Here is a 15038-nt window from a genome sequence, read left to right on the forward strand (position 1 = left end):
ATTGAAGGGAACTGCAGTGGGGTTGGAGGTGAATCAGTGCTGTGCTTTGGTTCTTGTTTTAGAAGGAGCTTTTAATGGAAACATTATGAAGCTTTGCAAAGCTGGGGTCACCCCCACATGTGTAAAGGTGGCCAGGATGCCTGCAAAGCTCTGTGGGATGCTAAATAAAGCTGATCTGTGGCTCAGCTCCAGCCTTCAGAAGCAGGTCTCCTACATGGTCCCACACTGCCAAGCCTGCTCCTGGGGACTCCACATTCCCCTCCTTAAGTGATGTTTTCAGCAGCGTGGGACTTGGCCTTCCTTGGCAGGAGCTGCGGTAAGGAGCAGGGAGGGATCCCAGGCTGCCCAACACTTAGCTCAGCTTGAATTGGTGTGTGAGCATGCTGAGATGCTGGCAGCTTTTACTGCAATATCCTAATGGCTCAAATTAAAAAGGGCTGTGAAATAGCCCTGTTTGCCTCATTGGGCAGCTCCAAGGGGGCTCTGCCAGCACAGGGCTCCATGACCACTCAGTGCCTTTATTGGCTGCTCTCAGGAAAGTGGGAATCAAGCCTACATAGTGTACAAAACCCAAAGGGGGTGTTAAAAAGCAGCAGCAAGAGAAGTACAATGAAAGAAACATTTACAACTGTGTCATTAAGGATTTAAAATAAAACTTGGACAGGAAGTGTTGATCTCCAGCTGCGGGACAACCTCTTCAGCTTTAGTTTGAGCTGTGCTGCTCCGAGATGAGCTTGACTCTCCATCTAAGGGCTCTGTATGCTTTGGAGGAAGCCACCTGTAAGGAAAAGCCATAAGACCATCTGTGCTGGGTGTGACCATGGGTGGTCTGTGTGTCCTCCTGTGGAGGCTGCCAGCAGCAGGTGACCAGAGACTATGAACAGAACACATACACTGGGGATGCCCTATATGCTACACACACACACACACACACTGTACTGTACACAAACATTAAACTTGCCTATTCCACCTGCCAGGGGTTTCCTGCACCAGAGCTGGGTCTCTGTGTTTAGTAGCCTTGGGCAAGTTTCTGCTCCGTGACCATGTGTACATGGGTGTAGGCAAACGTGCTGGGGCAAGAGGCTGATCTGGGGGCAGTATGGATTTACCAAAGTGTGCTTGAGAATCAGGACACTGGTTAAACATTAAAAGCTGTGATCTCTGATCCCTGACATCTCCTGCCTAATTAAACAGCTCTCACACACCAATGTGAGCAGCTCTGCAGGTGATGTGGGGGACTGCACTTGTTGACTCCCAAGCTACTGGCTAAGTCCCAGGCTCTGTACCCCTCCTTGGTTTTCCAGCACAGGCTGTTGGTGTCCTGCAACCCAGCCCTCCCTGAAACCTTTGGGAATGTCCCATCCACCATGCAGTTGTTAATTCTGTAGCTACTGCTGGCAGGACAGACAGCCCTGGGCAGTCGAGAGACCAGACCCAGCCCTGCACGGGGCAGTCAGGCTTCGGCTTGGAGTGTTGCAGCCAAGGGGGTGTGTTTGCACTTTGCTGCACATGGGGATCCCTGCTGCCATCTGCCAGGAGACTTAGAACTCACCTCTCTGCCTGGAGACAGATTTCAGGTTGCAGGTGGCAGCAGGCAGCTTGCAGGTGTAGAGCCCCAGGCAGCCACCGCAGTCAGAGGGCTTCTGGCAGGGCCGGGACTGGATGCTGTGGCAGGAGTGCTGCAGGGAGAAGGAAGAGGTGGCTGCAATGCCCGTGGCAGCCAGGACCAGCCCAGTCATCACTCTGCAGTAGCAGCACGAGCAGCTCACCAGGGTCTAGAGCAGCAGTTTCACTGCAAGAAGCTGGAGAAGCTGGGGCCCAAGGAAGTGCTTCCAGGGGCAGTTCATTACTGGTTTTAGCTGGAAGCACTCTAAGTTGGCCACCACAGCCACAACACATCCCTCCAGTGCTTCTGCTCTTTTGCTGTGGTGGCGCCCGCCCCAGCTGAGTGGCATCTGGCACGGTGTCACCCGGCACTTTGTGGTTAAGGCAAGGTCTACTTGTGTGCCACCAAAGCGTGATTTGGGTTTGCTAAAGGAGAAATTGGTTATTTGTGGGATGCTGTGCTGAGCCTGTGGAGCAGATTTCCCATGGGCAGAGAAAGGCTGTGCCTCCCTCAGGGCAGTGCTGAGAGGAGCTGTCCCCAGCAGGGCACCAGGGCATGGTGCCCCCATTGCAGAGCTGGGAGAGCTTTGTTAGCACTGCAAGGAGTAAACACTGTGGGGAATGTTCCCCTCCTGTTTCTGAACCCTGTAGGGGCTGGGGATAGAGCAGGACTGTCCCTGCAGCTCTGAGGGCAGCACATGGGGACAACTGCAGCCAGACCTGCGCTATCCTCCTGAGCTGCTCAGAGCCATCAGCTCTGCTCTAAGCCTTGCCAGGTACCAGATGGGGATCTGGGGGTGGCCCTGCCCCATTCCCTTCTCAGCACCCAGACCCACGCTGTGTTGAGAGGCCATGTTGTGACTGGCACTTTTACATGCATCTTAAGAGGAATGGCCTTAAAAACACCTTTTCTACCTGATGTTTGCAGGATCATGGCATGCTGAGCATGTCCTGCTCCTGCTGTCCTGGTACTCCACCCATCTAGCAACCCCCCAGCACAAACCCTCTCCCAGGGGTGCTGTGCTTACCGTGTCACTGTTGAACCTCCCGTAGTCCTTCAGGTGGTGGCTCAGCCTGGCCATCCTGCTGCGGGAGGGCTGCAGTGGCAGCCTCCAGACCTTGCCAGGGGCAACCTGCTCCCCACTGCCCAGGAGAGCCTTGGCCGTGGCCTTGCTGAGGGACCTGGAGCTGCGGTGTGCCTCTCTCATCACTTTCCATGCACTGGCCAGAGGGTGGGTCCTCTCTGAGCCCTGCCCAGGCAGCTTGTCCCCTCCATCTCCAGGTGGCCAAGGGGCTTCTTCAGGGAAGCCAGCCTCTGCCTGCCTCTGCAGATTGCTGGCCTGGTTCCCCAGTACCCCAGACAGTGCTGGGACTGAGCAGAGCAGCACCAGGAGGAGTGTGGTGACTGCCAGTGCCTGGACATTCATCCTCAGGTCCTGCCTTCGCTCAGGGTCCTTCTGCCTGGACAAGGCTGTTGGAGTCAGTAGCAGAGGTGGAAGCTGCTTTTTCCCCCTGACTCTGGATCCAGCCAAAGTAATTTTTATAGTGCAGGGACATACCTTGGGGGCACAGCCCTTTTCCCCCGCCCCTGCTGTGTCCCACCTCCCAGCTTGCCAGCAAACCCAGCTGCTTATGTGGGCCCCAATCCCCCTCCCTTGTGTTCCCAAACATCCCAGCACCCTTCTGCCACAGCCAGCCTGTCCCTGCTCGGGGTACACACATGGGTGCGTGGCATCTGAGCACAGAATCCTTCAGCTGAACCACAGTTGCAAACAAGGTTTTAGTAAAGGAGAGCTGATGGTAAATGTTTGTGTGTCTGATGGAAAGGTGGTGGGCTCAGTGGGAAGGAGTTGCTATGAGACTGGTGGAAGTAGCCTCAGGTGGAGGAAATGCACCCAGTTAATGCCTCCATCCATTCCAGTGAGAGTTCAGTGGTTAAACAGCAGAGCCCACTCAGGAGAGTGGTGTTAGAGCTGCCCTGATCAAGCTTTGGTTGATCTGAGTGCTGTGTCAGACACCAGGGAGCTGCTCCTCAGTCAAGGGGTCTGACCATGATCTGTGGATGAAATGGAGGGTGGGTCTGCACTCCAGGTTACTATCAGTCAGGTTTAGGAACCAGCCAGCACCGAGACCCAACTCTATTGGAAATCAGTTTTAATGAGTTTCAGTGTTTACTGATCTGTTGGCACACACAGTTGCATGCTGTGCACATTTCAGTCTTAGAGAGAGAAGGTGACTTTTCCTCATGGCTTCCATGGGAGATGCCTTGGCTCCCTCTGATCTCTTTTGCTTCAGACTTGATACTGAGTACTAAAGAAGGAGGAAGGAAGCCCCAAGATCAGAGGAAGGCACATGGAACAAGGGGCTGTCATCTGACCAGCCACCAGCTGGTCCCTGGTCACTCTTCTTTACTTTGTCTTGCCTACTTTCTCTAGGGGCATTGGACTTTAGAATAAGGTATGGTGTGTGCCAGCTGGCTTGGGAAGATGGATGAAGTTATCCTACAGTGTCATGTTCCTGCCAGCTGCACCCTGCCACAAATTGTGATCCATGGGACCTCTTGGATAGGAAAGAGTAAGCAGCAAGAGCAGATGTTGCTGCTGGGCCCAGCTGAAGAGACATGGTCCTGAAGATCCAGGAGTCAATGACAGAGAAGCTACCGTGATAATGGACAACAGTGACATAAGGTGGAGGAAGAGAAAATTCCCTCAAGAGAAAATCTAGAAGGCCTGGAGGTCAGAAAACCAGGAGGTCTGGAAGACCAGAAATCAGCTTTTCATTCCACAGAAGTTCCCTGGGTAGGGGCCTCCTTTCTTGAGGGTTTACTCAGGACCGAAGCAGATAAATGTTCTCAAAGCTTAAAACACAGTCCAGTTCTTGAAAATAGCATTGCTGCAAGTGATGGGGTGATAGATGAGAAAGGCACAGTGTTCTAGTCCATCTTCCATACCTTTGCCTCTGGCCAGCTCCTGCTCTTGACTTGCTCCTGGTTGACACTGGAAGTGCTGATTTCTGGGGAAATGGGCTCATAGGAACGGAGAGACAAGCTGGCAGCCAGCAGACCCATCCGCACACACGTGCCTGTGTCATGTTTAGCAAGCACCCCTGCAAGCATTCCTGCCATTAAGCTGTGGAGGGAAAGAAAGATGGTTTTGAACGAGGGGAGAAGAGCTTTGAACCCAGGAATGTGTTCATTTGTGAGAGCTTTCATTTGGATCCCAACCAGCACTTACAGCAGCAGAACGTGTCACACAGGAACACTGAGGTTACACTGAATAGGTTTTGCTTTTTCTGTATCTATTTTAGAGTACCAAATAGTGTCATTTATTTGCTTTTTTTGCTCTTCTCATCTGAGAAGTTGAGGTACTTCCTCTTGTACCATGTCTTCTCTTCTCAGTTTTCCAGGTGAGGCAGGAGAAAAGAAAAGAGCTTAAGAAGGGAAGAATCTAATTTTCCCCTGCTCTCTAGTTATTTTGTCTCTTATCTGCTCTTTGTTAGTGCCTCATTATGTCCTCATTTTATTGGTGCCTCCTCTCCCCAAAGGATAGGATGGGGTGAGAGACAAAGTTTCTGTATCTATGTGAGAGGGACAACAGGCACAGCTGGAAAAAGAAATCCAAAGCTGAAATTACATTGGAAAGTCAGATTTTTGGGAAACATTTGCTATGGTTTTTCATTTGAGATTTCCCAGTAAAAGTGATGTAAGTGCAGTGTTTGGGATAGATTGGGAGCAACTGATCTATTCACAGCAACTACTGTAAAAATGTTCACAAGCTAGGAGAAGACAGAGAAGGGAAAGAGAACTGACAAGACAATCACATTTTAGAGGAAGAAGCAAGGACAGGAAAATGTGATGGCAGGGAGAATTAATAAGTAAATCTATGGGCAAGGTAAAAAGAGCCCTTATTTTGCACTCCACCTAATTACATCAACATCTTCTTATCTATAACAAAGGCACAGAAGATTATGACTTCCACAAAGTGTTCACTCTCTCAACAGCTCCAGGAGTTGAGAGTAAATATTTAGGGGAGCATCCCCTAGCAATGCCATGTGTGGGCATGTGGTGTTAGGTTGTCATGGCAGCTGGGGGCAAGGAGCAAACAGACACTGCACACATGCTCAGCTCATGGGCAGAGCTCTGGAGCTGTAGAGGAGCCATAGGGTGGAGGGGAGGCATGAAGTGCCCTGGGTCACTGTTTCTGGGTTGCATTATCCCCTGACCAGTGCTTCTAAAGTGTGTAGGTTCATGGGGTCTAAGCTGAGAAAGTGTTACATTTTAGATATTAGGAAAAAATTCTATACAATGAGAATGGTGAAACATGAACAGAGAGGTCGTGGATGCCTCATTCCTGGCTGGATGGGGCTCTGAGCAACCAGATCAACTGCAGCTGTCCCTGCTCATTGCAGAAGGGTTCAAGCTAGATGACCACTAAAGGTGGAAACCATTCTGTGCTTCTACAATAGTCCTTTGAAAGTGCCACCAGGCTGGGCCTGGGACACGTAACCAGTTTATATGCTGTGGACATGGCTTGTATGGCATTACAGTGTCCTGGCATTTCCAGTCTGTTTTGGCACTCTTGGTCTGTAGAGCAGGGATTTCCAGAGTTCAGGGGAGCAGTTGGGGTTATTAGGAAGTAAAACCCTGAATGAACAAGGGGGCTTTGAAAATTCCCCCACATGGCCTTGGGGACTCTGTGGAGAGGAATTTCCAGACCAATATTACTTCAGGAATGGGAGCAGTAATGGGGCCTCAAGCTTTCAGATAGGTTTGGAAGAAAAAACAAGCTCCCAGGCTCCCTAGTGTAATTCAGTGGAGGTGGTTGGCAGTGGTGCATTTTATCTCACCTTTGGTCTTCCCTTGAATTTTAAAACAGAAAAGGAACCCTAAGAAGGACGTTTCATTACATTAGCCTCTAGAAAACACCTTGTCCTGCAGTAAGGAGTACTTGTGTTTCAAGCAGATGGTGCAGAGGGGAGGCTGTGTCCCTGGAGGGGCTGGCTGGGGACACCTGCCCAAGGTAATGAGCAAAGCTGAGCTTTCCTTAGGTCAGGCTGACCCTACAATGTTCCTCCAGCCCCCATTCCTCTGCTGTTATTACACCTATTGCTCCAAACAACCATTTGGTCTTCTTTGGAGAAGATCAGTTTGCAGTTGAGTCAGCCCACCTCAGAGGTGATCTGGGACACAAACTGCACATCCTGGTGTTAAGTGGGCTCACCAGCTTGGAAAGAAGTTATTGATTGATTTTAAGTAAAATATTGAGGACTCTTTATGTTTAAAAAAAAAACCACAAAAACCTTTTCATTCTGGACACTGATCAGAGAAAAAAGTGTTGCTATGTTGAGTTATTTCTAGGTAAGAGTAGAAAGGGAAAAGGAAATATCTGTCACATACAGACTCTTGGTCTAGCCCGAGGCAATGAAAGGACAGGATCAACCATTGCAACATATGAAGCAAGAACTAAAAAACAACCTGACTACTACATATAGTTTGTCAAGTTAACAAGGAGCATAATAAAATATTACTCTGACAGACTGAGAGTTGATCACTGGGGCTGGAATAATAGCTGTCATTTCCCACTTCTATGCATGGCTTTGTGTGAACAGCCAGGCGAATTATACAGCAGACTGTATAATTTTTGAAGCAAGAGCTTCAAAATTGCCAGAGGCAAATGCAGAACCTGATGAAATGCTTTTACAAGGCCATTTTAGCTCTTGAGTGGCAGTTCCACTTCCATTGGAGAAGTGTGGAAGTAAGGCAGTTAGTTAGTAAGACAGCTTTGATGTAAGGTGGTTTACTTTGCTTTCAGCAGCTCAGCCCAGAGTAATTCAGAATTCTTAGATTGCCAGGAAAGGCTTGGATCTTGAAGAAAAGCAAAACTAATAATGGCAAGCCTAGCTTCCAAGATGCTTCAGGGGACAATTTTAGCAAGCTTTGCAAGGAATCACTGTAACCAGCCCTGGTCTCATCCTTAGTGTCTCTTCTTCAAGCAGCAGTTGCTTTTCCAGTAGAATTTCAAACAAATCCGATTATGGCCCTTTCACATGCAGCTGGAGAGGACAAAGCAGCAAGGATATACCTGTCACCAGCTCCTGAGACGTTGACTATCTCCTCCCTGCTGATGGGGATGGCGGGGTAGTGGGCAGCACAGAGCCTGGCAGCAGCATCCTGTGGGGGAGGGAAGGGAAGTTAGAGGGAATTGCCCAAGCTGGTGAGGCCTGATGTGCCTGATGCCAGATCCGCAGGGATGGCAAAAAAAGAAAAGGCTGGAAAAAAGGCAATAATCTTTTTTCACACTTTGATCATTAAAATGAAGCTTCCTGCAAATGAAGCTCACACTCATGAATATTCACATAGCACATTTAATTCTAGCTGACTCTAAACACTGCTGCTAGGAGCCAGCAGTACACAGACAGACAACTTGATTTGCTTTCAGAGCTGTGTATTTCACCCCCCCAAACTCATACATTTTCCAGCAGTGATGCCATGTTTCCCAGGACTGCTGCCACGACACCAGAAATAGCAACCGTGCCATATGGTCCAAGAAGGAAGCAACTGAGAGCTCAGAGTTAGTTTTCCATGCCCTTACCTGTTTGTGAGCTCCTGGATAAAGGGAGATGCTCCCTCCCAGGCTCCTGCCGCACAGGAGGATGCCGTGAGCGCCGAGGGTCACCACCACGCAGTGCAGGTGGGCCAGCAAAGGGCAGGCCAGGGCCACTGCAGCCTGGACAACATCCTCCAACCTGGATGGCAGCTCTTCAGAGAGAGGGGAGGGAAAAATGTGCTCAAACTGTAAAGGTCCTCAACCAGCCTGTCTGTGGGCTGACAGCCTATTTATGAGCACATCTACTGCTATTTATAGGCACTTCTACTACTATTTATGGGCACTTCTGAAATGTGGTTGGTAACATTTTTTTTTCCTTATATTATGGGAAACATGGAATTCTCCAGAGTTAGACTTCCACACTGTACTTCTATAGTGAGGAACCCAATTCTCAAGGCACTAAGCATGTGTCTGTAGAGATCAAAAAGCTGTCTTGAAGCATGACTTCCTTATTTCAATGCTGTTGGATTTCCATCTGCATTTGGTGGGGTGTGTCACTTCTGCAAAGGGTAGTATTGCTGGGACAGGTGCCCTCTGAGCACCATGCTTCAGGGACACGTTGACAAACCAGATATTACTCCTGTTTAGATGATGAAGTGAGGCAAATGGGACCTCTGGTTTTGGGCAAGGAGCCATCCCAGGCCTACTGTGGTCTCTGATGGGTCATCAGTCCATACAGCCCAGACAGAGATGGTAGTAAGGTGCAAGATACCATGAGCACTTATGAATGCCCACTATGCTATAAACCAATTTGCCTGAATTAGAGGCTGAAGCAGAAAATGCTCTTCTCCAGGATCTAGGTTTTCTAAAAGTCTGACTGACCCTTCTGAGTATTCAATACCTGCAGGCAGAGGGTTCCCGAGGGTCCGATTTATTGCTCTCAGCTCTTGCAGGTTGGGGGAAATGTATGTGAGTGCTTTCCAGCTGTCTGAGAGGAATGGCTTAGAGGCCTTGTTCTCATCGGTTGGCTCATAGCACACTTCAAAACAACAATGCAATTGGTTAGTTAATTAATAAATTAGTGGTTCATCTCTGTGTCAGAGCAGGATGCAGTGGAGAACACTTAGCATAATCTTCACAACTAGAGTTACACCTTCGAATTATGAGACACTCCCCCAAACTTGGGACAAGGTCTCCCAAGGTTTCCTTCTTAGTTTCCAGCAATGCTTCTGGCTCTGGATGATATAGCCAGACCCCAATTTTGTTCCTCCAGTTAGCTGGTTTTGGAGCCCCTGCCAAGTTTTTAGATCACTGTGTCCTTCTTTGGGATTTGCTTTTAAAAAGGAAGGCGTAACTCCAAAGGTTTAGGAAGCTTTGTGAAAGGTCCCCAGCATACCAGTGGAGGGGGGAACTTATTTTATGGGAATGGAAGAGAATTCCTCTCAAAAGATGCTTTAGTGCTTTTTCTGAGAAGCAAACTATATTGCTGCTCAAACTGGCAGAAGTGCTCAAATTGCCACTCGCACTGAGATTAAAAGCTCAGAGAGCAGCATTCCCTGGCCTTCTGGCAGTGCTCAAGGGCTTTACCAACTATGCCTCAGGAAATGTGGTTCAGCTGCAGAGAAATCCGAAATGTTTTTCACATCTGAAGCAGAGTGGCAGAGTACAGAGAGAGGTGCTGAATAACCCGGCATGGCAGACAGTAAGTGGTTATCTCCAGCAAGCAGCAGGGATGTGCCTGGACTGTCTTGGCACACATGCTGTGAGGGCAAGTTCTCCTTACCTGCTAGCTGGTGCTCTCGGGCTAGTTGGCAGACATACTGAATGGTAGAGAGAGGCACATTTCCATCAATGCAAACAAGTGGGGCCTGACACAGGCTCTCCTTGAACTGGGACACCTAGTTAAAATCCAGGATACACAGGAAAGACAGCCTGAGTCATTGCAGAGGGACAAAATCATTGCTGGTCAGACTTCATGTAGGATTTTGACTTGTATTCCAGCCTTTAGGTGCAGGCATGAACCTAAAAGAGTGATTCCCTAAGGAAAAATGATTTTTTCCATTTGCCTCATCTCCTCCCCTTCTCCTTTCCCTGCTCCTGGTCATTAAGGGCTGGACTCAACTGGCAGAGCCCCTCCAGCAGGGGAAGATAATTGCTGGTCCTGGCTGGAGCACTACAGGGAAATGGAATGCTGCTGTTTAATGCCACTGTAGGATTCCCTGGGCCATGCCTGGCTTGACTGCACCTTTGCTTGCTGTGAGTGCCATTTTGATGTCCTCTCTGCACAGTGTCTCCTAAGACAGACTGTTCAGCAGAGTGTTTGACTCCTGGGTCCCACTGAATCCCACAGGGATGGCGTTCAGTGGAGCAGTGGGGTAGGGAGATGCTGTTCTCTCCTTTGGCTCTCTGAGGTTGCACAACCACTTGGTGGGATGCCAGGCCAGCGCTATGGGCACTCGAGCAGCATCCCCCCATGTCTCTGCCAGCCCTGGGGGGAAGAGGGACTGCCAAAATGCACTTTGCAGCACAAGACTGCTTCAGAATTTCCACTGATCACAGCGGCTTTGTAAAGCTCAGGAGAATTAACCCCCCATGTAATGGTTTTCTGTGCCAAGGCTTTGGGAAGGCAGGGTGAGGATGGAAGTGGGAGTAATAACCAGATTTTTCCCTAGGAAAGCTCCACCTCATGGAGATGCCACTGGTGAGTAAATTGCACTTAACTTCCATGTTGCTGTCAGTCATGAAGCACAAGCTTTTGTTCTGTCAAAAAAAGAAGGAGGGTGCAGGGATGGGGCTTTCACTGAATCACTCTTTAATCACTGCTGCCATTATGCTTCCCCAATGTTTTTGAATGTTTGGATGTGCTGAGCAACAGTTTCTGTTGATACAACTCAGCATATAGAAACAACAGGGATGGTAGGGAGGGGATGGAACAGAAAAATTTGCTTTAACCAGTGTTCTGTCCACTTTTTTTTCTGCTTTTCTCTAAAGGAAGGAATTAGGGTTAGGTTTATAATCAGGTTGATTTCTTGCTGACTTTAAGATGCAAAATTATAAGTTATCTTGGACAAGTTAATGAAGAGGATTCTGGCCTACATATCATGGATGATGGTAGTGTTGATATTTATAAACCAGAAACAGATAGAAACTCCATCTGGATCAGCAGTAATAGAGGGCTCTGGTGGCTTGTTATGCTGCCGTGCCAGTGGCCAGTGACCTGGGGTGACCTCAGCATCTCCCATGCCCTCTGCACACCCATTCCCTCCCGGTACAAACATCACCAGTGACCTTTTGTCACATGCCCACACTCTTTCTCATAAGAAAAGCTCATAACTCTGAGGGAATGCATACATATTGCTCTGTTATCTGGTGGTGGATGTCCATGTCTCCCAAGCCAAGGCTGAGCTCCCCAGCACTGCTGATCACGGCACAGTAAGTGGCCGTGCTCTTCCCCTCCAGCTGAAGGACGCCGCTCATGTCCTGAAACAGGGAGGACAGGTACACACTGAGCACATTCCTCTTCCCTGCCACACTCAGCTCACTCTTCCTGTGCCCACCTGGTCTACAGCCCAGCTCACTGCTCTCCCTTGGGATAAGCAGCCTGCCAGGGGTATCTCACTCTAGGCAATGCTGGCCCGTGGCTATTTGTTAATATTTGCAATGCAACAAATGCTGCAGGTTAAAGAAATCCTATAGTAAATGAGTGGCAGGTCTCTGCTGTGAAGTTCCACAGGCTGTGTCTCCTGTAAGAGAAGAGTGGTCTGCAGCCCTGCCTGCTCCAGTCCCCCATTCTCACAGCTTGTGTGGGATGGCATCTCTTGGTGGCACTCTGCAGACAGCAGTGACTTGTGTTGGCTGCCTCACTGACTGCCCAGCCTGGTTCTGAGCACACCCTCGAGCCATTCCTGCAGCAGTGGGGCAGAGAGCTGAGGGGTGTCCTTCCTTGGTGGCTCCTGGCAATGATCTGCTTAGGGAATGCAGGGCATATCTTGGAAAGAACATGTGGATGGAGAAATGTATCTATCTCAGGAGCTGACAGGGAAGCTGGAGTTTTTAGGGAAAGGTTCCTCTCCAGCACTGGTGGGAATGTATTTTATTACAGGCAAAGATTGCTTGGTGGCTGGCCAGCAAGTCCACCTTCCCTTGGGACACTGCTCACTTGCTGTGTAGAGAAGAGATTAGAGACATGGTGAAGCCTTTATAACCCAAAATAGAGTTCATATTCTCATTTCTTCATTAGCCAAGTTGCTCAGGCAGCCAGAACCAAGGGCCCATGGGCCCTGTTTGGACCCCAGGGTCATGAGGGCATTAATAATAGTCATTGACCCTGACCAGCCTCACCTGGGGGCTGCGCTCACACCCTGCCTTGCCCTTAGTCCTGCCTTTTCTCCATAGAGTTGCCTGATAGCCTAGGTTAGAGCTGCCTGCTGGGGTGGTGATATTCTGCCTTGCTGTCCTGGGGAGCTCCTGCTGCTCCAGCTCCCTGACCTGTGGACAAGCTGCTGCTGAAGTCAAGCATTCCCTTATGCACAGGTGAGTGGTGAATGCAGCTCTGTAGAGGATCCTGTCCTCTGAGCTGGGGAGGTGTCCAACCTGCAATTCCACTGTCACATTTTTCTCTGTTTTGGGCTTTAACTAAACCAGGCTGGTTTTGGCAATGCTTTGTGTGTCCTCGGGTTCAAGGTTTGCATATTTCTTGCTATGGTTAGCCTTCACTAGAATTGTAAGTGGTTGCTTCTGATTTACCTCTGCCTCCTCCAAGCACCACTTTCTGGAGCTGAATTCAGAGCCCATGGTTCAGACTCCAAAACACACCCAGCCTGTGTTTTGGAGGTGGTTCCTTGCCTTCTAATTGTCTGTAGCTAAAGAAGCATTCAATTATTCCCACTCTTAGCCTGATGGAAGATGGCTCTCATGTCTGCCAGGGTTGGGAAGAATTTTCCCTCTGTGTATTGTCATCTCTTCCAAGTTTCTGAGGTGCTACTTCTGTGACACATACCATGTGGTGGCAGTAGTGCAGGACAGACTCCAAATGCTCATCCTTCCCCACAGCTGATAAAAGGAGAGGAGCTTGTCCAAGACGGCTTAAACAGTCTAAAAAGCAATTGGAAACAAAAGCTGTTAACAAATTCATCAGAGTACTATGAGCACACTGACAGCTGGTGCGGCATGGGTGTCTCTAGGAAAGCCCTCTCCTGAAAAACTTAATGCTCATTAGTCCTTGCCTAGAAGGATGTTCAAGATTAAATTGAGCTGTAGCTGCAGTAAATGACTGCTTAGGGCTGAGTGAGGTGTCCTACAGAGAGCTGAACCAGCACCCTGAAATTTAGGATCATTTGGAACATCTGGGAGTGGAGGAAAAGAGGGGGAAGCAAATTCTGTTCTTTTCTGGCATCACGTCCTTTACCATCACAGGCATGTGGGTTTTCCCACACTGCTTCTGAGTGTTTTCTGGTGCTGGCCCTCCCACACTGCTGTTCCCACCATGATATCTTACTAGAACCAGTGAATCTGAATGTATTAATGGGAAACCCTTCCTCCTCTCCTTTCAAGTTACCACACATTGTACCTCAGTGGGTGGCGTGGGTATTTTGGAGGATTTTTTCCACTCAAGCTTCTTCATTAGTGATCTGAAGTGACAGTAGATATGTGTTAGGAGATTGGGAAATGTCTAAAAGCTGGAATAGTCCTAAAATCTTTTTGTAATCTGTCCCTGTTAACTTCAGTACAAGAATACTGCTCTGCTGCTGCTTGTGGTGGAGCCACAGGTACTGTGTGCTCCTTTCCCATGGATAGGACTGTATCCTTTCTTCTTCTGCAGTAACACCTGTATAAGAATGTGTTTTTTGTTGATAGAGTCACAAAATTATTTTTTGGTTTTTTAAAAAAGAAAAAAGCTTAAAAGTTTTTTTTTTTAATTAAGTAAAAAAAAACACCTCATAGAACCAAAAAAATTTTACTTCAAACTTAAAGATAGCAAATTAAACAAAAGCTAAAAAGTCTCGCCTGAGCAATTTACTAGAAAAAAAAAGAGAACAAAGAAACTAATTGCTTTTGTAGAGTGCTTTACCAAGAGCAAAAATCTCTGCACCTAGCTCAGTTTTTCTTTGTAAAAAGTTTTGTTATTTTGCCTTTTATTAAAACTTTCATGTTTCTAACACTACCACAAACGCCATCCTAATAATTTCATGCCTTCTAAAGTAGCAAAGCTATATTAAATGTAATATAAATCTCCAAGAGCTTATAAGACTTAGCTCAAAAAAAACATATATTACTCCTATACCCCAGTTCCTTTTGTCCATGGGATGTGGAACTGTGAAACATCAGTTTGGAACTGTGATTATTCCTTTCATCTTCTTGCTCTAAGCATACTTCTATTGTGTCTATATCCTATCATGAATTAAATCTGAGGCTGCTCAGCAGTCATTGGAGATAGTGATGCTTATTTACTTTGACTCAGGGTTACTGCACCATGTGCTAGTTAACTTCATATTTGTGGACCTTCCTTTTCTGATCTCAACTCCCTCCACTCTTATTTCTTGGAAAGGGTTCTGCCTTTTCCAGGCAGTCTGCCCACTAGTATATTGCCTAATGTGTCCCAAATCTTGTCAACATTCACCCTCTCCTGCTGTGGAAGGAGTACCAAAGGACAGATCACAGCTGGCATGCACCAGCAGGCAAACCCAAGCACCAGGCACCTGCCAAGTTCCTTCCAACACCGCCAAAGGTTCGTCTCACTCTTCCAGGATTTGTTTGCCCACCACCCTGGAAGAAAGAACAGTTCATTGGCAAAACTGCTTGGCATAGTTACTAAGCCTCCATTATCATCTGAAGTTGATATTGCTGAAACATAGGTCAGCAATCAGAGGGAGCACAGGGCATCCAGCT

General features: G+C 48.2%; 1 protein-coding gene across 3 annotated transcripts in view; it reads right to left on the reverse strand.

Annotated features, from left to right (window-relative positions):
* Nucleotides 1-3742: 3742 nt before the first annotated feature.
* The window catches only part of LOC132327135 (uncharacterized), a 35399-nt gene continuing 24103 nt past the window's right edge, over nt 3743-15038 (reverse strand). For 2 of the 3 annotated variants that reach the window (XM_059845958.1, XM_059845957.1), the window contains 9 exons: nt 14849-14915; nt 13150-13244; nt 11502-11630; nt 9934-10048; nt 9052-9189; nt 8196-8362; nt 7686-7774; nt 4556-4733; nt 3743-3915 (listed from right to left, as the gene is read on the reverse strand). In XM_059845958.1, coding sequence (XP_059701941.1) covers nt 3760-3915; nt 4556-4733; nt 7686-7774; nt 8196-8362; nt 9052-9189; nt 9934-10048; nt 11502-11630; nt 13150-13244; nt 14849-14915 — 1134 coding nt within the window. In that variant the 3' untranslated portion in view covers nt 3743-3759. Of the gene's footprint in view, nt 4734-7685; nt 7775-8195; nt 8363-9051; nt 9190-9933; nt 10049-11501; nt 11631-13149; nt 13245-14848; nt 14916-15038 lie in introns of all 3 variants that reach the window. The other variant, XM_059845959.1, reaches the window with a different exon arrangement.

The sequence above is a fragment of the Haemorhous mexicanus genome, chromosome 5, assembly GCF_027477595.1.
Source record: "Haemorhous mexicanus isolate bHaeMex1 chromosome 5, bHaeMex1.pri, whole genome shotgun sequence".
Lineage (NCBI taxonomy): Eukaryota > Metazoa > Chordata > Aves > Passeriformes > Fringillidae > Haemorhous > Haemorhous mexicanus.